This window comes from Chiloscyllium punctatum, chromosome 8 (assembly GCF_047496795.1).
Source record: "Chiloscyllium punctatum isolate Juve2018m chromosome 8, sChiPun1.3, whole genome shotgun sequence".
NCBI classification, from domain to species: Eukaryota; Metazoa; Chordata; class Chondrichthyes; order Orectolobiformes; family Hemiscylliidae; genus Chiloscyllium; species Chiloscyllium punctatum.
In genome coordinates, this window is record NC_092746.1 from 48,716,653 (window position 1) to 48,742,221 (window position 25,569).

Below are 25,569 nucleotides of genomic sequence, written 5' to 3' on the forward strand. Positions count from 1 at the left end.
CACAGTTCCCTGAAAATGGTAGCACAAGTGGATAAAGTGGTCAGGAAGGTATATGGCTTACTTGACTTCATCAGTCAGGGCATAGCATATAAAAATTGGCATGACTTGCTGCAGTTGCATCAAATTAATGAGGCCACATGTGTAACATTGTGTATGCTTCTGGTTGCCACACCACCAGAAAGATTTGGGGGCTTTGGAGAAGATATAGAAAGGATTTATCAGGATGTTGCCTGGTTTGAAGGATATTAGCTATATGGGGAGATTAGACAAAAGGAGCTTTTTTTCCACTTGAATGTCTGAGGCTGATGTGTGACCTGCTAGAACTTTACAAAATTATGAGAGGAATGTATAGAATGGATAGTTGGAGTCTTCTTTCTAGGGTTGAAATGTCAGTTACTGGAGGACATGGTTTTAAGATAAAAGAGGGTTTGTTTAAGGGAGATGTGAGAGATAGGTTTTTACACAGAGGGTAGTAAGTGCTAGAAAAGTTCTACTAGAGCAGCAGGTGGAAGCAGATACAATAGCAATGTTTAAGAGGCATCTTGACAGATACATGAATTCACAGGGAATCAAGGGATATGGGCAGAGTGGAGGCAAAAAGGTTTTAGCTTTAAAAAGTGTCATGTATCAGCACATACTTGGTTTCTGCACTGTATTCTTCATATTCTATAAATTCTGCTTCTTAAATAGATATAAAATGACTTTATTATCCATTGAATTATGTAGGTGCAAAAAAACCAAAAACATTTTTGTATATCCTCGTGTCTGACTGTAAGCTTTTCTTGTTAACATTTATTTACTATTTCATTCCACAAATAATTTATCCTTTTCATGAGGTTTCCATTCATCTTTATTACTTTTGGCTTTAAAACAGCCAAAGTACAACTACACTTACCTCACTTCATTGCATTCTAACATTCTGCTTCTCTTAATAAGCAAAAATCAACACAATCTTAATGTTTTGTTTCTTTTTACTCTACAATTGATGCGATGGTCAGGACAATGGATACTGATTATTGCTGATATCACTGCTTCATACTTACACAGCAGAATACCTTTGCTGCCATATTCTCATCAAACTGCCCCAGAATAATTCGGACATCGTTATCCTGCAGTGAAAGAAAGTATTATTTAGTTATGAAAGTAGCTATGACATATAGCGTGATAGATTAGATGACTATTGAAGAGAAATGCAAGTACAATAGGCAACTGAACAAGTAAAAGCATGATTTGCAATAGTCAGCACTTTATTAGCTTTTTGAATGAGTTTATTTTGGATATTTTCCCAGCTTGGAATTGGTGGCAAATTTACTAATAGACCCTGTTAAATGTCAAACTAACAGAATGAGTTGTTAAATACACATTGAAACATATGTCAATTAAAAGTGTTCAGTTTACAAAGGTGAGTTCCAACAGAAAAGTAAATAAAATAGATGGTTAGAGTGAGGACAACAATTACTCTTTGTCATAATGAAATAAGCAACAGCAGATACTGGAAATCTGAAACAAAACGGAAATTACTGGAAAATCACAGCCGATCTGGTAGCATCTGTGCAGAGAAAGAGAATGTTTCAGGACCAGTGGCCCTTCTTCAGAACTGATGGTAGCTAGGAAAAGGTAAAATATCTGCTGAAGAAGGGTGGGAAAGTATGCGATAGGTGCAAACAGATCCCAGAGGAAGTGAAGACAGGCAGACAAAGGGAAAGATGACAGTGAGCTGGGGGGACTTTAAAGCTGATAATAGGGACCATTAGTGGGTGAAAATATGATAGAAGCAGCTCTTATCATAACAGGGATGTGGGGATGGGTAAAGGACATGGAAAAAGGTGCTCAGGCCCTGAAATTACTGCACCAATACTGATTCTTGAAGACTGAAGGGTCTCCAAGCGGAAAACAATGTGCTGTTCTTCTAGCTTGTACTGGGCTTTGCTGGAGCACTGGAGCAAGCCTGAGACAGAAATGTTGGCCAGGGAACAAGGCAGTGTGTTAAAGTGGCAGGCAACTGGAAGCTCAGGGTCTTTTTGCATTCAGAACGCAGCTGTTCCTCAAAGTGACCACTAAGTCTGTGCTTCATCTCCATAATTTAGAGGAGACCTTAAGCAGAATGCAATGTGACTGGACTTCCTTTCCTGAATTCTAAACTGATCCTCATTCACAGGCTTGCTAGTTTTTCTAGCTTTCTGTGACCCTGTTCTGAACTGAATACAATCTTTAATTTATTTTGTTAACCAAAATTGGGCCACAACTCCTGTTGTATTTTTTTGCAATGGAAAGCAATGTCAAACTGTTGTATTTCTTGTATTTGTTTCTTAAACATTAACCAATGCTGATCCACTGTGATGCCTTTAGTGAAGGTTCCCAAAATACCATTACCCACTTATCTCTCATACCGTCACAGTTTCGTTTATTTAGATTTATTTAGATTTAAGATATTAGATTCACAATTCAAAATGACTTCAGTTTTCATCTCAACTGTAATATGTTATGGTCATTCTTCCCTGAAGGACACTGCAGAAAAAAACCACATTATTAATTAACCCCTTCTCGTTGCAAATGACCAAATCAATCATAGCCTGTTCTCTAGATGGTTAAAGGTCTAAAAACAACATCTTGTCCACACTCCAAGAATTCATCCACTTCAACATTATTGCAAATTAGTTTCCTGCCTTATTACAGCTTGAAGACTTATAGACAAGTCTCAGTGATGTTTTCTGTCTCCTTTGTTCCTTAACTCCAGCCAGACTGTTTTTATATTTGGATTATCTGAGGCAATATCAAATATGGTGAATGTCACTGTGAAAATATTGGTTCTGGCCTTACTGGGATACAAGACATCCAGATTGTAGAAGTCCCATCTTCCCCAGAATCAGTCAAAATGCCTCAGGAATCTTAATCCCTCCCTCCTACACCATCTCTCCAGCCATATATCTATCCAGTTCATTCCCTTAATCCTGATCTCATTGGTGAGTGCCACTGGGATTAATCCGAATATTACTGTCTTTCAATTTATTACCTTGCTCCCTGCATTCTGCATGCAGAGATCCCACCTTCTTTTACCTGCATTCTGACATGGACCATGAAGTCTGGATGATGATCATCCCCTTAAGAATGTCCTGCAGCAGCTCACACTGACATCAGGGAGGCAACATGCCATCCTGATTAGGTAAAGATAAAGTCACCAGAGTCGCAGAGAAGCATAAGGAGATGGTTGCTGGTGACTTTAAACTGAGAGTAAAGTTGCCTTGGGGGTGAGGTTGAAGAGGTGAGACCTTCATAGTGACCACAATCAGTATGGGATTGGTGTCATTCTGGTGTCATATCTGCATCTGAAGTAATGTCTACCAGTTTAATGTATGATGAAATCTTGTATCAGTATTGTTCTTTCATTATTTGTTCTCACCCTGCCCCCAGTACAACGGAGCTATTAATGGTGCCATGGGCCAGGTTCTTGTAGCATTCACTGAGAAACACCTCTCCCAATAGCATCAAAGACAGAAAATCTGTTAGAGAGGGAGACTGTCCCAGGGTACTCCAGCAATACCAACCTGGTACTCTTACATGCCTGGTGGTCACCATTCTCTTTCTGCTTGTAACCACTGCACTGTCTGTGCTGTGCACAATGATCTTAGTCGTGCACAACTCCAGCTGCTGCTCAATACCCAACATGACAATTTCAAGTAGTGTCAGCTAGAGACACTTCCTGTTTACTTGGTCATCATGGACACAGAGAGTGTTCCCAACCTCCTACATCATATACAGGAAGACGCTACGTGTTTGAACTGCCCCACCATAGCTTACATATATATTACACTCTATATATCTTTGCCTCCTCTAGTTTAAAGAATGTTAAATAGATACTGGGGACAAAGCTTGCTTTTTTAACTTTAAACACTACTTTATCTAAACTAAAGACCAATAGTAGCTAAATAGCAACCAATCAACCCACAGTTTTGCTGCGATGCTTACATTTTATTTCAAATCCAGTGTAGCTGCTGAGTGGGGTTCCATTCTGCTCAGCCCTCCCACTTCCTGACTGCAGGTAAGTGAAAGCCTGAACCTCACTGTCAATTTATAGTCATTCTTCTGTCAGGTTATACCATGGTCCAATTCTGCTCAGCTCTCTCTCCCTCCCTCAACTGCAGATCCATGAGCTATGCAAAAGAGATGAGATGGCAGATGGGTGCCATGCCAGTGGGACCGTTCGCAGTGCCTACTTTCCTACTCTACTGCCACTTCACCATTGAGAATTTACCCATCACAAGAAGAGGCCGATGCAAGCTGTCCAAACCACTGCCTTTCAGCAAATGACCTTATGGCCAGGTAAGGGAGGATGCCTCCTCTGAGTATCCTTTATCGACATCAGGGACCTTTGCTCCACCCAACCAAGATATTCTTTTTCCCCATATTTCCCCTGTCCTTCTGCCCTGTTAACCCAACAGGGCCATCAATTGCAAGAAAATATTTTGACAAAATCAGTCATGGGATGAAGGTTTCACTGGCTGAGCCAGCATTTATTGCCCATTCCTAGTTGACCTTGTTCTCTTGAGGCCAGATGATACAAAATTTGCTATCCTCAACTTCAAATGCCTGAAATGAGAAATATATTTTCATTCTGTCTCAACTGTTTCAATTGCTTATCATCAATATTCCTGTTGCAGAGCAGGTCAGCATTGGTTTAACAGAAAGGCAAATCAGACTCAAAACACTGATCAGCCTATTTAGACCTTTATTCCTTCAAAGCAGGGTTATGCCATCTCCACTACCAGCTTCCATCTGGGGGTGTTGCTTCACTCAGAGTCTATTATACTTGTCTCAATTAAAGCCCTGTGAATTGCAGGTCCAAGCTCCACAAGCAGCAGCACCTGAGGAGCAGTCAGCAGGAGGAGACTTTCAGGAACCCTAATGGAACACAGCAGCCAACCACCTCACACATACCTATGTTTAATTCAGGAAGCAGAGGCCATGACATTACACAGCTTTATAGTAATCAAGCTGATAAAGAAATAACCCTTTTAATAGCACTCCTGCCGAGTGCTCCAAAAACAAAGTAAGTTACAGCAGTGTACCTTATTAAAATAATGGGAAAATGCTTCCAGGCATGCAATAGATAACGAGTGCGATCACAATGCGATTGGCTTGTCCCCAAGGTTAATCCACAGGAATTATCGTTATCATTTCTTACAGTTGTGAAAAAATAACTTCTTCAAATACATTTAGCTGGAGGATAACACGGTGCCCTGACCAGAACGGACATGAAATACAATGAAACTGATGTTGGCAAATCTATGCAGCTCCAAGGACTATTATCTCAAATCATTGAGAATCAAATCAAAATTTGAAGCAATTTTTTATGAAAGGGGACAGGATTTATTCTGAGCTTTAGGGCTGCAAGGTCAGCACTAAAATGGGTTCTGAAGTGATCACTGGTTAGGAGCCAAATCAGGGCAGCTATATTCACAAAGGAACTCCTTAATTGCTGTTCTGGGGCTGGCAGCTCTTAACTCTTTCAAGTCCTAGCAAGTAAGTTAGGCACTGCTGACACAAACAGAAAAACCCAGGTGTGCCTCACCACAGGGTTGAAAAGAATCAAGTTTTTAAAGAGGGCTAAAGTAAGCATAAAATTCTAAATGCTCAGCAAACCCCCTTCAGTGGTATTTGGACAGTCAGGATTACAGCCAGGGGCTCATCTCCAATAAGACGATGGCCTCCAAACATGGTACACCAGTGGGGGTAGGAAACAGTAACCACTGGAGCCTTACGTATGCTGATCCACTGCCTATGACATTTCTAAGAAGACATCCCAACACTGCCCTTACACATTTACTTATAACTCCCTACCCCCTGACTTGACTCCCACCCCCTCACGTCAGGAAACTGTGTCCAAAGACTTTAGAATGAGCTGTTTAAAAAATCTATGCAATGTGATCCAGAGACAGAAGCTGCCTCTCCTTTCTCTGCTGGTGCACCAGCCACAGAATCATAGAAATGTACAGCATGGAAACAGACCTTTCAGTCCAACACGTCCATGCCGACCAGATATCCTAACCTAATCTAGTCCCACTTTCCGGCACTTAGCCCATATCCCTCCAAACCCTTCCTATTCATATACCCGTCCAGATGCCTTTTAAATGTTGTAATTGTACCAGCCTCCACCACTTCCTCTGGCAGCTCATTCCATTCACGCACCACCCTCTGTGTGAAAAAGTTGCCCATTAGGGTGCTTTTAAATCTTTCCCCCTCACGCTAAACCTATGGCATCTAGTTCTGGACTCCCTCACCCCAGGGAAAAGATCTAGTCTATTTACCCTATTCAAGCCCTTCCTGATTTTATAAATCTCTAAAGCATCACCCTTCAGTCTCCGACAGTCCAGTGAAAACAGCCCCAGCTTATTCAGCCTCTCCCTACAGCTCAAATCCTCCAATCCTGGCAATACCCTTGTAAATCTTTTCTGAACCTTTCAAATTTCACAACATCCTTCTGAAAGGAAGGAGACCAGAATTGCAAGCAATATTCCAAAAGTGGCCTAACCAATGTCCTGTACAGCCACAATATGACCTCCCAATGACTATACTCAATGCTCTGACCATTAAAGGAAAGCATACCAAATGATTTTTCACTATCCTATTGACATGCGACTCCACTTTCAAGGAATTATGAACCTGCACTCCAAGGTCTTTTTTTTCAGCAACACTCCCCAGGACCTTACCATTAAGTGTATAAGTCCTGCTCTGATTTGCTTTTCCAAAATGCAGCACCTCACATTTATCTAAATTAAACTCCATCAGCCACTTCTCAGCCCATTGGCCCATCTGATCAAGATCCCATTGTAATCTGAGGTAACCTTCTTCGCTGTCCACTACTCCCCCAATTTTGGTGTCATTTGCAAACTTACTAACTATACCTCCCATGTTCACATGGTCACAGGCCTCCAGTCTGAAAAGCAGCCCTCCACCACCACCCTCTGTCTTCTACCTTTGAGCCAGCTCTGTATCCAAATGGCTAGTTCTCCCTGTATTCCATGAGATCTAACCTTGCTAACCAGTCTCCCATGGGGAATCTTGTCAAATATCTTACTGACGTCCATCTAGATCACGTATACTGCTCTGCCCTCAACAATCCTCTTTGTTGCTTCTTCAAAAATTCAATCAAGTTTGTGAGACATGATTTCACATGCACAATGTCATGCTGACTATCCCTGATCAGTCCTTGCCTTTCCAAATACAGGCACATCCTGTCCCTCTGGATTCCCTCCAACAACTTGCCCACCACTGACATCAGGCTCACCGGTCTATAGTTCCCTGGTTTGTTCCTACCACCCTTCTTAAACAGTGGCACCACATTAGCCAACCTCCAGTCTTCTGGAACCTCATCTGTGAATTTTGATGATACAAGCATCTCAGCAAGGGGCCCAGCAAACACTTCCCAAAGAGATCGAGGGCACACCTGATCAGGTCCTGGGGATTTTTCCAGTTTTATGTGTTTCAAGACATCTAGCATCTCCTCCCCTATGATATCGACATTTTTCAAGAGGTCACCATCTATTTCCCTGCATTCCATATCTTTCATATCCTTCTCCACAGTAAACACTGATGTAAAATATGCTCTATTATCCTATCCTCTCTCTAGTTCCCTTTTGTCCTTAATGAATTTAGAAAAACCCTTTGGATTCTCCTTAACCCTATTTGCCAAAGCTAGGGATTTATAGGAAAGGTGAGGGGAGTAACAAATTAAAAATATTATATATGAATGCATGACACATAAAAATTGAGGTGGATGAGCTTGAGGCTCAGTTGGCAATTGGCAGGCATGATGTTGTTGCGATAACTGAGAAGTGGCTTCAAGTGGACAGGGCCTGGGAAATGAATATTCAAGGCTTTTTGTGCGATCAAAAGGACAGACTGATGGGCAGAGGGGGTGGGAGTGGCACTGTTGGTGAGGAATGATATACAGTCCTTTGCGAGGGGGGACATAGAATCAGGAGATATCGAGTCAGTATGGATAGAACTGAGAAATTCTCAGGGTAGAAAGACCCTAATGGGAGTTATCTATAGGCCCCTAAACAGTAGTCTGGATGTAGGGTGTAAGTTGAGTAAGGAGTTGAAATTGGCCTTTCGCAAAGGTTTTACTACAGTTGTTATGGGGGATTTCAACATGCAGGTAGACTGGGAGAATCAGCATGGTACAGGATCCCAAGAAAGGGAGTTTGTGGAATGCTTCTGAGATGGATTCTTAGAACAGCTTATGCTGGAGCCTACCAGGGAGAAGGCAATACTGGATCTGGTGTTGTGCAACAAACCGGATTTGATCAGGGACATCGAAGGAAAGGAGCTATTAGGAGGTAGTGCCCTTAATATGATCAGTTTTAATCTACAATCTGAGAGGGAGAAGAGAGAATTGGAAGTGTCAGTATTGCAGTTGAACAAAGGGACCGATGGAGCGATGAGGGAGGAGCTGGCCAAAGTTCAGTAGTTCAATACCCTCGCAGGGATGGCAGTGGAACAACAATGGCAGGTATTTCTGGATACAATGTAGAAGGTGCAGGATCAGCTCATTCCAAAGAGGAAGAAAGATCCTAAGGGGATGCAGGGGCGGCCATGGCTGATGAGGGAAGTTAAGGACTGTATAAAGATAAAAGAGAAGAAGTATAACATTGCAAAGATGAGCGGGAAGCTAGAGGACTGGGAAACTTTTAAAGAGCAACAGAGGACAACTAAAAAGGGAATATGCAGAGAAGAAAATGAGGTACAAAGGCAAACTGGTCAAAAATATAAAGGCGGATAGTAAAAGCTTTTTTAGGTATGCGAAAAGAAAAAAACATGGTTGAGACTAAAATTGGGCCCTTGAAGACAGACATGGGTGAATTTATTATGGGGTACAAGGAAATGGCAGAAGAGTTGAATAGGTACTTTGGATCTGTCTTCATTGGGGAAGACGGAAGCAATCTTCCAGATGTAATAGTGGCTGAAGGACCTAGGGTAATGGATGAGCTGAAGGGAATTTATATTAGGCAGGAAATGGTGGTGGATAGACTATTAGGTCTGAAGGCTATTATGTCTCCGGGACCCGATGGTCTGCATCCCAGGGTACTTAAGGAGGTGGCTGTATAAATTGTGGATACATTGGTAATCATTTTCCAATGTTCTATAGATTCAGGATCAGTTCCTGTGGATTGGATGGTGGCTAATGTTGTCCCACTTTTCAAGAAAAGAGGAAGAAAGCAAACAGGGAACTATAGACCGGTTAGCCTGATGGCAGTAGTGGGAAAGATGCTGGAGTCAATCATATAAGATTAAAATACGACTCATTTGGATAGCAGCAATATGATAGGTCAGAGTCAGCATGGATTTATGATGGGGAAATAGTGCTTGACTAATCTTCTGGAATTTTTTGAGGATGTAACTATGAAGATGGACAAGGGACAGCCAGTGAATGTAGTGTATCTGGACTTTCAGAAAGCCTTTGATAAAGTCCCACACAGGAGATTAGTGAGTAAAATTAGGGCACATGGTATCGGGAGCAAAATATTGACTTGGATTGAAAATCCGTTGGCTGACAGGAAACAAAGAGTAATGATAAACGGATTGCTTTCAGAATGGCAGGCGGTGACCAGTTGGGGTGCCACAAGCTTCAATGCTGGGACCGCAGCTGTTTACAATATACAATAATATTGTAGATGAAGGTATTAAAAGTAATATTAGTGAATTTACTGATGACACAAAACTGAGTGGCAGGGTGAAATGTGAGGCGGATGTTATGAGAATACAAGGTGACCTGGACAGGCCAGGTGAGAGGACGGATGCATGGCAGATGCAGTTTAATGTGGATAAATGTGTGGTTATCCACTTTGGTGGCAAGAACAGAGAGGTAAATCACTATCTAAATGGAGTCAAGTTAGGTAAAGGGGAAGTACAACGAGATCTGGGTGTTCTTGTACATCTGTCAATGAAAGCAAGCATACAGGTACAGCAGGCAGTGAAGAAAGCTAATGGCATGCTGGCCTTTGTAACAAGAGGAATTGAGTATAGAAGTAAAGAGGCCCTTCTGCATCTGTACAGGGCCCTGTTGAGACTGCACCTGGAGTATTGTGTGAAGCTTTGGTCTCTAAATTTGAGGAAGGACATTCTGGCTATTGAGGGAGTGCAGTGTAGGTTCATGTGGTCAATTCCCAGAATGGCAGGACTATCATATGTTGAAATATTGGAGCCACTGGGCTTGTATAAACTTGAGTTTAGAAGGATGAGAGGGGATCTGATTGAGGCGTATAAGATTATTAAAGGACTGGACATGCTGGAGGCAGGAAGCATGTTTCTGCTGATGGGTGAGTCCTGAACCAGAGGACACAGTTTAAAATAAGGGGTAGGCCATTTAGAACAGAGTTGAGGATAAACTTTTTCACCCAGAGAGTGATGGGTGTATGGAATGTTCTGCCCCAGAAGGCAGTGGAGGCCAAGTCTCTGGATACTTTAAAGAAGGAGATGGATAGAGCTCTTAAGGATAGTAGAATCAAGGGTTATGGGGATAAGGCAGGAACAGGAAACTGATTGTGGATGATCAGCCATGATCATAATGAATGGTGGTGCTGACTCGAAGGGCCAAATGGCCTACTCCTACACCTATTGTCTATTGTCTATCTCATGTCCTCTTTTTGCCCTCTTGATTCCCCTCTTAAGTATAATCCTGCTGCCTTTATACTCTTGAAAGAATTCACTTGATCTCTGCTGTCTATACTTGACATATACTTCCTTCTTTTTCTTCACTAAAACCTCAATTTCTCTTGTCATCCAGCATTCCCTACACCTACCAGCCCTTCCTTTCACCCTAACAGGAATATACTGTCTTTGGACTCTTGTTCTTGCCTAATACTTCCCACATTAGCCTTCCTCCAAGTTAGAACTTCAACTTTCACACCCCAAGCTGCTTCATGATATGGGAGCCAATGGCATCATTGTTGGCTGGCAGGAAACCTTTGTGATTGATAATGGGTCACTATTTCAGAGACCAATCAGCTACGTGCTGCTGGCCAAATCTCCATTCATACAGACCCTCTGGTTCCAGTCCATCTGTAACTACGTTTATCAATAACTTTTTATGTAGCTCTTATAATGAGTGCCAGGTAATGTGATTTTAATAAGCACAGAAATCCTTCAACAATCCTTAGCTATTGTAACAGTTCTTTTCCCATTTCAGCCCACGAACAAAATACTGCAAAATAAAAAGATTTGTCTTTAAAACTTCATGGATGTTGAATGCTATCTGCACTGAAGGAGTTGTGAAAGATGAACAACGCTTGGAAAGTGTGAAGAAGCTGCTCACCTCTCAAATGGGTGTCTCTTTGCTGAGGTCTGACAGAGACAAAGGCATTGGAGCAGACATTTTATGTGTGCATTGTGAACCTACATTAACAGAAGTGCAGGAACTTCACAATTATGTCACCTGCTTGCCCTCAGGGAGCTACGTACAATGTTTGCATAGATGTTATAACTTATATATGATGTCTCATGTTTCTTCCTTTCCATACCATTGTGTCAGCGCAGTACCTCCTGACTTCCATGACTGGCGTGAAGGATACTTGCTTTGTAGTTTGTCCCATTGGCCTAGAAGACATGGTCAGTTATCTATGTTGGCATTTGGGGCTAGAGGGCCTGGGCCTGATGCGATTGTCCTGCCCAGATGCAGACTCACCCTACTTAGTTTGGACTTCTGCAGGTTTGGTCATTACAGGCAGGAGGTGGCTGGAGAGGCCGGGTACTACTGGAGTGTTCTGAGGGGTAGAATCTGTGTATGATTCCTCCTCCCTGTGCCTGTTCACAGACACCACCCTGTGTTCCGGGGAGGAAGGGGCGCCTGAAGTGATGTTGAAGTCCGTCATCCCTCTCCCACCTCGTCATTGATGCTGAGCACCTTCATGGTCTACAAGCTAAGGGTTTTAGTGAGCAAAAGTAACAGTTCTCAAATTGACCACTGCACTCTACAACTGTACATTTAACTTGATCTGATATTGGGTTCCGTGCAAATAAAAACCTTAATTTAATAAAAGCATGCAACTAAGGTTAAAAATAAATAGAATTAACAGAATTAGTATGCTCAGTATTTATTTATTTGTTTCTGCTCTATTTTATAATTGATTTTCTACATCCATTTAGGTATTTTGCTTTTTGATGCAACCCAACATTTCCCAATGACAGACTGGACCAGGAATATGTAGGGCGACACAGGCATGAGCATAGGGAGCTATACACATGTTCACAAGCACAGATATTCTAACTTGTATGTGACATCTCATGTAAAGGAGGTGTACTTTATAAACTTAAGTGTGTGCAAATTTATTTCAGCATTTGCCAAATGATACAGGGCATTGTTTTCTCATTGCTATCAAGTATATCTGATCCAGTGGACATAAGGTATGTACCAAGATGCGTATTTATGTTTGAATCACAGGGATACACGCTGGAAAGAATGAGCAACAAGTCAAGTGCTGCATGTCTTAAATTTCCAGCTATAATCTAGTTTTCAGCTCACTGTTAACTCCAGTTCACAGCGAGCTTTAGGCACGCATGTGAAAGCAGTGTGGAAAGACTGGCTGACTCTGAATTTGCTGTGCAGAACCAATGCTCCATGACTGCCTTGCAATTTATATTACTATATGAATACTCATAGCCTACAGCTTCTCTAGCTTATTCAGGAAATAAATATAAATAATAATGCTGGGAAACTTGACAACCATTTTGGTTTCTGTCTGGTGGAGTAAATGGTTTCCAGCTACTGTCAGGCAGAAGGGATTGATTTGAGATTTAGCGATATCAGAACTATAATCTTAACAAACACATTTCAATTTCATCACACCACGTACAGCTTTCTTAAGCAATTTCCAAAAACTTGTGTTCTATTCTGATCCCATCAACTTGAAACAGACCTAAAGCAAGCTAAAAAGCCAGAAAAGGATGCTACAAAGATCCATAATCATGGGCTCTATAGAAATAGTGTCAGTTACATCAGGATTTTAATAGCAACATTGAATATGGTGCAGGAATATGCTAATCAATTCCTGAAGTCAACTTACCATTCAACAAAATCATTGTTCATCAACTACCTGAGTGTCATTTTTTCTCATCAACCCCAAATCTCTTGTTGTCATTATTATCAAGAAATCCATCAATTTCTGTCATGAGCATACTCAATGACTGACCTAGAATTCGAAGGATTCACCAGCATCAGTGTGAGTACATTCCTTTTCATCTCAGTATTAAATGCTCTGTCCCTTATTCTGAGACTGTGCTCTCTGGTTCTGGGAAACCAGGGGAGACATCCTTTCTGCATTTGCTCTGATGAGCCCTCTATGAATTTTGTAACTTCATTTTCGATAAACAAAGAATTCTATATTAATAACAAATATAATTTCATTAAAATAATATCAGCCTTCATCTCCAGAAGGACAGCTCCAGGCCAGCCCTAGGACTATATTGAAATTGCTATCTCGCGATATTTCCAAGTTTCTTTTCAGATACTCCTCGCATTTCTTTTTACTACAATGGCTTTCTAAAATGAAAGAGACACTCCATTTTTAATATTTTTTCTAAAATACCTTTAATTACATTTTTATGGCAAAGTTTCACTGACAGCATCATATGTGGCCACTTCCCAATAAAATACAATTTTATTTTCAATCTCTCTGTTTATCCTGAGTTAAACTTCGTTTTGCAAAAATGAAAAAAATAACCCTACAATATTGGCCAAATAATTACTTTCCTTTATATATATTTGTCTCAACGGTTTACTTCCGGCTAGATAATACTCTTTCTTCAATGCCATGTAATTCTCCCCATTCCTCTCCACTATTCTGTGGTGTTGCCGACACAAGTAATCTTCCTACCCAAACAGCAACAACCATATTTGAGATATATAAACACTGGTCGAATTGATCAGAAATGGGGACTTGTACTACCAATAATCTGACTAGAGGAAAAGAAACTGGTCAAATGTGCTCTGTCACCTGCGGACCATCATGACCGATGAGTATATTAGTTGAAAAATTGCTTGAAGTATCAGATCATTTTTCTTTATTATTATTTATTCCATGGATAGATGTTGCTGACTTGGCAGAATTTATTGTCCATTCCCAATTTCCCTTGAGAAGATGGTGATGAACTGTTTTCTTGAATGGCTACAATCCATGTGGTGTAGGCACATGCATAGTTTGTTTTCCTGGTAGCAGATTCATATAACTAAGTGGCTTGCTACACTATTTATGATGGCAATTAAGAGCCAGTTACTTCATTGTAGCCCTAGAGTCATAAGTAGGATAGATCAGGGATGGCAGGTTTCCTTCCCTGAATAGCACTAGCAAACAAAACTTGTTTTTTTAATAACAACCCAACAACTTTATGATGATTCACAATACAGCTAGCCTTTTATTTGAGATTAATTCATCAAATATAATTTCCCAGAGCTGTTTCAGTGGAATTTGAATTTGCGACTTCAGAACATGCATCCAGCCTCTGAATTACTAATCCGGTAACATTACCACTATGCTATCATTGCCTGTGCATAGCAATTAAGAAAGGTATAGTGCTGAACTAAGGAGGCAAAAGAGCTGCAAAATAGCAGGACGTATTTCCTAAATAACATTGTATTTCCTAAATGACATCGTATTTTCTAAATGACATTAAGTCTTAGTCACACAATGTCAGTTCAATTGTTCAGATTCTGCTTTCTGAAACACGAGGAAGGCATTCAACCCTGAAAATGTTGAAGAAAGAAGTCTTGAGACTAGCGAGATAGGTAACAGATTAAAACAGGAAAAGACTTCAGGTTTTTAGTCTTCCAACAAGCTAAATGAAAAATGTAGAGGACAATATCAATTGGTAGTACGTGGAATAAAAAAGACCCAGAAACCAAATTCAAACTTAAATGAAAACAAGGGACATGAGTTCACAATTATGCTAATTATGCTATTAGATGAACTTCCTTATACAAAAAGACTTCCGGAGTGGTGCAGTCACAAATATTGGGATAAGTTAAGGAATGTTTGAGGACTGGAAGAGAAAGGATGGTATTCATGCATCTATCTTGTGATCTTGGAAACCTGTGTGAGCCATTTTGACCAATGGTGACAGTTGTCTTCAGATCTACATATTAGCAATCACCTCCAAGCTCACTATATCATCAGCTAATTATTTTTTTGCTACCTTAGAATATTCACCTTCTCCCGAGGAGTCCTTATCAGAAACAGAACTGTATAATTACCCAAAGGCAGACACTTCCAATCAGTATAAAGCTTCTTCTCTGTAAAGATTTTCGGGGCTCAGCTCTTAAATCACCATATTGTCCTCATGAACTTCCAGGCATGGCGCTATCAAGCAATGCATCCCTGCAGTGTTCCCATATCTAGTCCTCTGAAGTAAATTATCTTTCTGCTCACTTCCAAGGGCAAGTCTCAAGAGCATATAAATCAGTCACTATGATCCTCCCAAACATCATTAAAAGCCGCACTGACAGAATCAAACCTAGTTTATCTGATCTATTTGAAAATACACTTTTTTTTCATAAAGAGACTATGCATCAGCAACAAAATTGTGTAACAGGCTAAAATAATATTAACATTTTTATTTGCTGTCAAAGATCTCAGTTTCAGTTTAAACATTTAAACTATTTCTTTCACATAGCTCAGCATTGTTCATAATATTTAATGGAACCAGCCCCTTTCAAATCAGTGTTTAAAATCATGATTTTGTAACTCATTTATTGGCGTGTTGGTGGAACTGAGCATGCATTGCTAACAAACAGATACAACCATCAGCTAGTGATACATATGCTCAGAGCTATATGTTATAAGTAATGGTATTTTAATAGTTTGCAGGATAGAGGTTTAACAGGGAATTTAAAATTGATCTCATGGTCAGCTATCTAAGCCTTAAATAGGTTGAATGACCAATGACAGAAGCCTCCATATTTTAATGTGATTCTTACACAAAGAAAGTTGAGGAACTCTGTGAGTGGAGGGATACAATGAAACATCAGTTAGCAATTTTTAAGAAGATTTGTAGCTCAGGTTGATGATAAGTCTGTAGTTAGAAACTAGTAATGGTGGATTGTGTCTTTTGCTTCTGAACTTCAGAAGCAATCATCCCAACACCCAGAAACGGAGCTGCAACGAGTGTTCAATGAGCTACATCACACTGCAGCACCCAAGAGCTACAAAAAGCAGAAGAAAAATGGGTAGTAAGTAAAAACAATCCGCAGATTCCTCAGAAACAAACCCAAACAAGCAAACACAATGCAACCAAAAATTATAGCCACGTTACCTTACATCAAAGACATATCAGAAATGACTACCAGACTACTCAGATCCCTTGGCATCATGGTAGCCCACAAACCTACCAACACACTTAAACAGCGGCGATCGAACATAAAGGATCCGTTAGATACTACCAGCAAAACTAACATCATTTACAAGATACCATGCAAGAACTGTAAAAAGCTCTACATCGGATAAACTAGCAGGAAACTTGCCACCAGGATACATGGACACCAACTGGCCACCAAAAGGTACAACCCACTATCACTAGTTTCCATACATACAGACAAAGAATGACACCACTTTGACTGGGTCAACACACACATCCTAAGACAGGTGAAACAATGACATGCACGAGAATTCTTAGAGGCATAACATTCTAACCATAACCCCATCAATAAACACATCGATTTAGATCCTATCCACCTTCCCTTGAAAAAAGAACTGGAAAAACGGACATCACCCACCTTAAGAAACCAAGCCCTATAAATAGAGAGGTGGGACATACCACCAGTGCTTCACTGGAGACTCTCACTGATGATGTTACCTAGTATGGTGACGAAACGTCTGAAAACAAATCTTCAAGCTCAGCGAGCTAAGAAACATCAGTGTACATACTACTCCAATTCATGTTTTTATCATTCAAAGTTACAAAGTGAAATAAGCTCCTGGAATCCCAGCATTATCTTCTTGTTATATCATGAGGACAAATTGAATATAGTCATGATGTTATAATTTTTCACAGCAAGATCATTTCTTGACCATCTCTCATTCTGTCAAACCAACTTACCAAGCTCAGAAAAAAGTTCGGAATACTTCATAGATACTTGAATAATATGTGATGAGTATATTTGATTGCCAAAGACCTTCAGATAACTCTGGCATCTCATTAAACAGCAATCCAAGGGGAGGGAGAGGGAGGAGGAAGGTGGTGGGGTGGTTGGATATTACTGGATGACACTGATCTGAGGTTTCTGGGTCCTGGGTTATACATGAGTCACAGGAGCGTGGGAGGCCGCAGGGTGGAAGTTCCGTAGCTTGGTAAAAAGAGCAAGAGTGGCTCTTGCAGGCACCCCTTCCGTTTCCAATATCAGATCCCTTCATCAAGCACAGAGTGCCTGTGACTGAAGGATCACCACCCCAATATCAATAACCCTGGAACCCACAAGAAACCCTGCATGTTTGCTTGTCATGTTTCCTGCATAACAATATCATTGCTTGTTGCTGAGTTAATAACACTATAGGGAGAATAAGGATCTTAAATGCTCACTTAAGGGACTCAGTTAGCAGTGGGACAGGAAAGCCATCCATGGGGATTCCTACCATGGTCTCAGCTGGGCTAGAGGTGGGAAGGTAGTGAGGTCCCAACTGTGTTGAATTGGAATAAACATTTTCACAGATAAAGAGACAGTATTCTGCCAATTACCCTTCAGTAGTGGAAATTATTTAACAATCTATATTTAGTTTTCACGATGTCTTGGTTTACCATGTACCGTTAATATTTTCCATTACTTACCCTAAGCTTTCTGACGCTTAGACAAGGATCATTAGAGAAACTCTCAGTATCTGCAATTTGAATGTCTGCTTTCTCCAGCTCATTGGTCAGATCGTTCCTCACCTGTCAGGACAGAAGAGAAACAGAATATTGGTAATAACTTTATAAAGAACTGATGCAATCATATTATTTTCATGTAGTACACACACTTACATTGATATGCTAGTATTTTCTCAAAAATCAAAATGCCAAGAGAAAGGTTAACAGACCAGCAATGATTTTGAACAATTTTTATAAAATTCAGCCATATCTTTTCAGCTATTAACATATTAAACATCTGAACTGACATTATGTGTTACATATCAAGGGAGAATCTGTCATCCTGGAACAACCGAAGTATGTTTAGTTCAGGCAGATTCTTGATTATTGATGGTTTTGTGGAGTTCACTTAATCTGGCCAGGTGACCTTCTTGAGTCAGTGCTTTTCCTTTTTTGTTAGAAATGCATTTTAGTCCTGGAAAGATCTCTGGTACCAAATCAGATGATGGAAGTTGAACATTGATAGTCCATTTTTAACCACCATTGTGACATGTTTAAGGGTCAGACTTCACCTGCCTGCTATCACCTCCAGACTCAGGCAACCATGTGGAAATTGTTGCATGATGATGGCTTGACTGCTCAGTCATAGAGCATGGAAACAGACCTTTCGGTCCAACTCGTCTATGCCAAGCAGATATCATATATAAATCTAGTCCCATTTGCCAGCCTTTAGCCCAAATCCCTCTAAACCTTACCTATTCACATACCCATCCAAATGCTTTTTAAATGTTGTAATTGTACCAGCCTCCACTTCCTCTGGCAGCTCACTCCATACACACACGACCCTCTTCATGGAAATGTTGCCCCTTAGGTCCCTTTTATATGATTCCCCTCTCCCTTAAACCTATGGCCTCTATCTTTGGACTCATCCACCTTAGGAAAAAAACCTTTCCTATTTAACCTATCCATGCCCTTCATGATTCTATAGACCTCTAGAAGGTCAGCGTCCAGCCTTCAATGCTCTAGGGAAAATAGTCCCAGCCTATTCAGCCTCTCCCTATTGCTTTTCTGAACCCTTTCAACTTTCACAAAATCCTTCCTATAGGAGGGAGACCAGAATTACACACAATATTCCAAAAATGGCCGAACCAATGTTCTGTACAGCTGCAATATGATCTCCTAACTCCTATATTCAGTGCACTGATCAGTAAAGGAAACCATATCAAGTGCCTTCTTCACTATCCTATCTACCTATGACTCCACTTTCAAGGAACTACGAACCTGCACCAAAGTCTCTGTTCAGCAACACTCTCCAGGACACTTATCGTTAAGTGTAAAAGTCCTGCCCTGATTTGCCTTTCCAAAATGCAGCACCTCACATATATCTAAATTAAACTCCATCTGTCACTCCTTCGCCCATTGCCCATCTGATCAAGATCCCATTGTACTCTGAGGTAACCTTCCTCGCTCTCCACTACACCTCCAATTTTGGTGTCATCTACAAACTTACTACCATACCACCGATGTTCGCATCCAAATCATTGAATTAAATGATGAAAAGTGGTGGACCCAGCACCAATCCTTGTAGCACACCACTGGTACAGGTATTCAGTCTGAAAATAAACTCTCCATCACCATTCTCTGTCTTCTACCTTCAAGCCAGTTCAATTCCCAAATAGCTAGTCCTCCCTGTATTCCATGTGATCTAACCTCGTTAACTAATCTCCCAGGAGTCAATTCTTTTTCCGTTCAAGTTAAAAATGAGTATGCGGGCTTCTCCATCCTGAGTGTCCTCTCTCACATATCACTGAAAAGTGAGCTTCTACTCCTTCCAAGCTGGAAATTTACTGCAGCAGCTTTGGGAGCCTATCTGCAATCCTTAGCCAGATTATGAAACCTTTATTGAACTATAATTAGGCAACTCATGGAAAATTACAGCCGAGTTACCGTTTTCACAAAAGTAGGTGCTTCTGATGCACATTTGAGCCTACTGGCGGTCTTCTGATGCCTGTGACACAAGTCGAGGCGGGCACTTAGATATAATTGCAAAGACTGCAATGTCAATCAACCTCTTAATTGAAAACCACAAAGGCTAGTTTGGGCAGGCTTAGAAGGTTAGGTTGCTGAAGTGCTTTTAGGACTTACCTTGTTTGTTGTTTTTCTAGTTTTCCAACTATCACACCTCCCTTAAACACTAAACAGAATGATACTTATATCAGCATGGGAGTAGGTAGTACAGCTGTACCCAAGAAAACACCCTGGGCGTGACCTTAACCAGCAATAGTATCTGATAAATATTGGATCCTTTGCAGAAGGATCACTAGAGCTCAGCATTAAAAGTGCATGCCAATACTTTTCATACTTTTCTAAAATCTGGGTACTTCCCACCCTTTGTCAAATGAAGTCCAGATTAAATACTTTCAAATGATTCTACATGTATAAATATCTAGTGTTTGATGTGAATCAATGGAATTTGCTTTGCAAACTTGGCAAATTACGTTACACTGGAAGTCCAAAATGTGGGGAAATTTACCCAGTTAATTTACAGAGCAAATTCCACAGCATCCAAAGAGTATTAGAAAATTCATCTGCTGGGGCAACATAAAGGATTTCATTGTTATGAGCTCACAAGGTAAAAGACTTGTTTCACCGTGTTTTTATTGAATGGCTACAGATTGGATGTTTATAATAAGGGCCTCATGACAATGCCAAGCCAGGAGGTGCATTAGTGCAATATTGCAACTCAATCCTAAACATCCCCTTTTCTTGTGTAAAGAATTGCATTCATTATCATTTACACCATGAGTTACACACTATGCACACAACTGACCTCATATATAAGCAGTTTGTTACTCATCAGTTATTGCACATTTATTCCACATATAGGGCAAGATCACAGAAGTCAGAATGATATAAGCTATGGTGAGGTCTGTGACTGAATTGTGCAAGAAGTCTGGCAAGTCCTATCTCAAAATTAGGAGCATCCTGAACCATCTTTTATGGTTTTGACGAGTTTCTTGCTAGACAGCAGCGAGTGACCAAGTAAGACAGACTATAGTTGGTTAAAAGAGTTTCATTGCCGCAATTTGTCTCATTAATATTCAACTTCCCAACTTATTAAATGCGCTGAACAAGCTAGATGTTGAGAAATCTCAATGAGGAAGTCATGGCAGGTAGATGGTGACTTCAACTCATCGCTTCCTCTGGATGATTTCTATGTTGGTAATCAGGCACTAACATTGCAAAGCATGTTTCATGGGTATTGAGAACATGCACCTCAATGTTCACAGACATGTGCATGCCTCTAAAAATCCTCAAAGTACATCTCTGATCCAAATACCAGATCCACCTCCACTTCAAAGCTGCATCTTAGGCTGCACTAGCAACGTTTGGTGTAATGCTGCAGCAAGAACTCTGAGCACTCAGGAACACACACCCAGGTCCTGGGCTAGACCAGGCTGCAACTCCAGGCAGGGTAAAAACAATGACTGCAGATGCTGAAAATCAAATACTGGATTAGTGGTGCTGGAAGAGCACAGCAGTTCAGGCAGCATCCAACGAGCAGCGAAATCAATGTTTCGGGCAAAAGCCCTTCATCAGGAATAAAGGCAGTGAGCCTGAAGCATGGAGAGATAAGCTAGAGGAGGGTGGGGGTGGGGAGAGAGTAGCATAGAGTACAATGGGTGAGTGGGGGAGGAGATGAAGGTGATAGGTCAAGGAGGAGAGGGTGGAGTGGATAGGTGGAAAAGAAGATAGGCAGGTCGGACAAGTCAAGGAGGCAGTAACTGAGCTGGAAGTTTGAAACTAGGATGAGGTGGGGGAAGGGGAAATGAGGAAGCTGTTGAAGTCCACATTGATGCCCTGGGGTTGAAGTGTTCCGAGGCGGAAGATGAGGCGTTCTTCCTCCAGGCGTCTGGTGGTGAGGGAGCGGCGGTGAAGGAGGCCCAGGACCTCCCACTCTGCCGAGGACATGGAGGTCCTGGGCCTCCTTCACCGCCGCTCCCTCACCACCAGACGCCTGGAGGAAGAACGCCTCATCTTCCGCCTCGGAACACTTCAACCCCAGGGCATCAATGTGGACTTCAACAGCTTCCTCATTTCCCCTTCCCCCACCTCATCCTCGTTTCAAACTTCCAGCTCAGCACTGTCTCCTTGACTTGTCCGGACTTGTCCAACCTGCCTATCTCCTTTTCCACCTATCCACTCCACCCTCTCCTCCTTGACCTATCACCTTCATCTCCTCCCCCACTCACCCATTGTACTCTATGCTACTCTCTCCCCACCCCCACCCTCCTCTAGCTTATCTCTCCATGCTTCAGGCTCACTGCCTTTATTCCTGATGAAGGGCTTTTGCCCGAAACGTTGATTTCGCTGCTCGTTGGATGCTGCCTGAACTGCTGTGCTCTTCCAGCACCACTAATCCATGCATCTCCAGGCAGTTCACTTGTTCTCTTAGCACTCACTCACTCTGAGCCCATTGAGATTCAAACAGTATCCCTGCCTTGCATTGCCTTTATGTGCTTTCCCACCTCAGCCAGAGCTGCAGGCTCATACTATTTCTGTCTTGTCATGTTGTTTACTGCAGACACAAAGACAGGAATTTCATTCAAGTCAATTGGGATATTCTTTGCTCAGAGGGTCCCATCACACTAAGTTAAAGCAGCTTCTGATATTTCCATCCTAGGACTTGAATATACTCAGTCAGCTATTCAGGATGGTTTGAATCAGAATTCTTTTCTCAGAGGGAGCAAGAGGCCCACCACCCGTCTTAACTCTGCCATATTGGGATTTACTTTCCTCCTGAAATGACAGAGAGGCAGGTATTAAGGGAAATGGAGGTGGCTGGCACAGCTGTTATTGTTGGTGCAAGTGGAGAGGTGTGCCAAGTGAGTGAGCAAGGCAGTACAGCGGGCATCCAGGAATGATGGTGTTGGAGGTTGGGGTGGGTGAGTGTGAGTGAGGGATGGTATTGTAGGCATTAGTTAGCATGATACAGCATCAGCCTCGGTGGAGGGTGGGTGGACAGTACAATAACAGAGCGTGGATGTGATGAGCCAGGGAGAAAATGGTAGCCTTTATGTTGCTGTAGTACTTACTACAATGTCAGTATTCCTCCAGATAGCTAAGACCTGCACTAACCCAGATGGTAATCTTGGCCAAGGCTGCCATGGTCTGGTGTTGTAGTCTCTATTGCTGGTCCTGGGAGAAGCAGTCATCCTGAACCTGTCCAGCAGGAACCTGCTCACAAAGCAGAACACTGATTTCCACCATCTGCCAGGATCAGGGCAAATGTCAGGAATTGTGCAGGGCAGCTCCTGACTAATAGTCCTTGCCCGAGTGCGTAACGGGCCTTTAAAGATTACATGGGTACAAGGGATGTTAGTTAATCACAGGATGGCCCCTGAACGGCAAAATGGCGCTAGACTCAGACATGAAGGATGCCACGCGTATGTTAGGTAGTTGATAGGATGCATTTGGGAAGATACAATGATAAAACTCATTATGCCTCAGAACAAAAACCCTCCAAAAAACTCAACACAACTCAGACTTAGCCAAAAAAGGTACAATTCAGATCATTGTTACTGTTCTATTTCTGTTGAAGGGCTGCTGTAGACATTAGGATCTGATAGTTGACCCATGGTTTAGATGAGTTTAGGTCATCTTCATCATCTACCTTCAATGAAGCTTCTCCAATTGTGGGTATATGCCTGCACTGACAAATGTATATCTGGTCATTCATATCTTCCATAAGGCTGGAGAGACAACTGCTCTATGTATGGCTCCAGTTGCCAGTTGTACTGACTCCTTTTGAGTTTGAAGGCACTACACTCTTGACTTTGAAGGTTTGTACCCTGACTAACTCAACAATGCTCAATTCTGGCAATGGCTGTCTGGTGATAGCTAAATTTGGCGTTTTAAAATTTCACCATGATTTTGTCACACATGCCTGATACTACTTCTAACTTCAATAGCTTTCATGCCAATTGAAAAAATCATTTAAGTATGAGCTGCTATTGGTCTTTGTGTAGAACTACATTCTATGCCTTAGAGTTGTGTTTGTTCACTTCCTCATTATCTTGTATGTATTCATGTTTGATTTTTTTAATGCTTCATTTAATTATTTTCACCACCACCTTAGCTTTTCCATTTAAATGTATGAATTTGATAGTGTGGTGCTGAATGTTCCAATTCTTAATGTTTTGGCTACTTCTTTTCTCATGAACTGAGGGCCATTGTTGCTCATCACAATAACTGAAATGTTGTGATGATGAAAGTGTGCTTTCAGGCATTGTATAATCTCACTAGTAGTCATCAAAATCAGCTGGTCTACCTCCCAGTAGTCATGAGAGTAGTCTACTATGACAAGTTTCTGTAGAAATGAAGAGATCTACTCCTGGCTTTATCCGCAACCTGTCCGGCATGTCTTTCGTGATCACTGGCTCTTTAAGGTTTCTTAACTTAATACTCATTACATGCACAGCATGTGATGACATGGCCCTTCATTTCATTGTTCATCTTCAGCCTGAAGAGCACCTCTCTTACCTTCCTCAGACAACTGAATTCCGTCATGGCCTACATAGATGTGCTTTAGCTTCTCTCTTCAACTCCTTTGGGATAATTCAAATTTCTTTGTAATGTATGACATCTTTAGCCATCCAATCATCTCTGCATTCCTAATATTCTCTTGTGAACACAGAAATCTTTTTTTATATAGGCCACCCTATCATCACTACTTCTTGCAACACTTGGAGTATTGAATCTGTTTGGGTAGTTTGTTTAATTCATGAAGGTGTTGTCAGTGAGGTTCAATAGTTCTGCTGGGTTAGTAACAAAGAACAATCCCTCCAAGCCTAAGCCAATCCAAATGTACTCTCTAAATCTGTTGGTCAATTCCTGAGCATCTGTATCCCTCTGCTCCCCACCTACTCATGCATTTATCAAGACACACCTTAAATGAATCTACTGTGCCTGCCTCTACCACCTCCACTGGCAACATGTTCCAAATGCCTACCACCCTCTGTGTGAAGTACTTGCCACATGTATCCCCCTTAAACTTTCCACCTCTCACCTTGAAAGCGTGACCTCTCGTTATTGAATCCTTCGCCCTGGGAAAAAGCTTGTCTCTATCCACCCTGTCTATACCCTTCATGATTTTGTAGACCTCAATCAGGTCCCCCCTCAATCTCCTTTTTTCCAATGAAAATAAACCTAACCTACTCAACCTCTCTTCACAGCTTTCTTCATAACGTTCAGATCATGTTAAGTTGGGTGTTTCATGTTGGGTATGGAAAATATCAAACTTTGTTGGAGCATTCTCTAATTCCTTTCAAAGAGTATGAAGCAATTCAGCGATGAGCATCTACTTCCCTTGTTTGTAACGCATTTCCTGATGATATCTCTGTCATCAGAGTAACATTCTTGACAGATGTTTTGAAGCAGATGCAGAAACTTGAGAAAAACGCTTTGAAGTGGCTTGCGGCTGAACTCAACTGGCATTTTGACCCTTCCCAGTAGGCTTCAATGAAAATGTTCACAAGCAATGACAATGACCAGGTACTTTCTCTTGATCGCAGTTCTGTGTTGTTCGGTTTGCATTCAAATCCTGGTTGTAAATGTAATCAGTTTTCCTTTCTGCAGTACGATTGATTCAATTCCTGTCTTACTGGTATCACACTGCAGGGTGATTTTGTCATTTACATCATTGTATTTCAGCACTGGCGTCATCTTCATGAGTTGTTT

General features: G+C 41.4%; 1 protein-coding gene across 3 annotated transcripts in view; it reads right to left on the bottom strand.

The window, feature by feature from the left end:
- gabbr2 (gamma-aminobutyric acid (GABA) B receptor, 2) overlaps positions 1–25,569 on the bottom strand; it is a 968,818-nt gene that overhangs the window by 294,789 nt on the left and 648,460 nt on the right. For all 3 annotated transcript variants that reach the window (XM_072575495.1, XM_072575496.1, XM_072575497.1), the window contains exons 4-5: positions 17,812–17,913; positions 1,044–1,109 (exon numbers count right to left, since the gene is read on the bottom strand). In XM_072575495.1, coding sequence (XP_072431596.1) covers positions 1,044–1,109; positions 17,812–17,913 — 168 coding nt within the window. The remainder of the gene's footprint in view (positions 1–1,043; positions 1,110–17,811; positions 17,914–25,569) is intronic.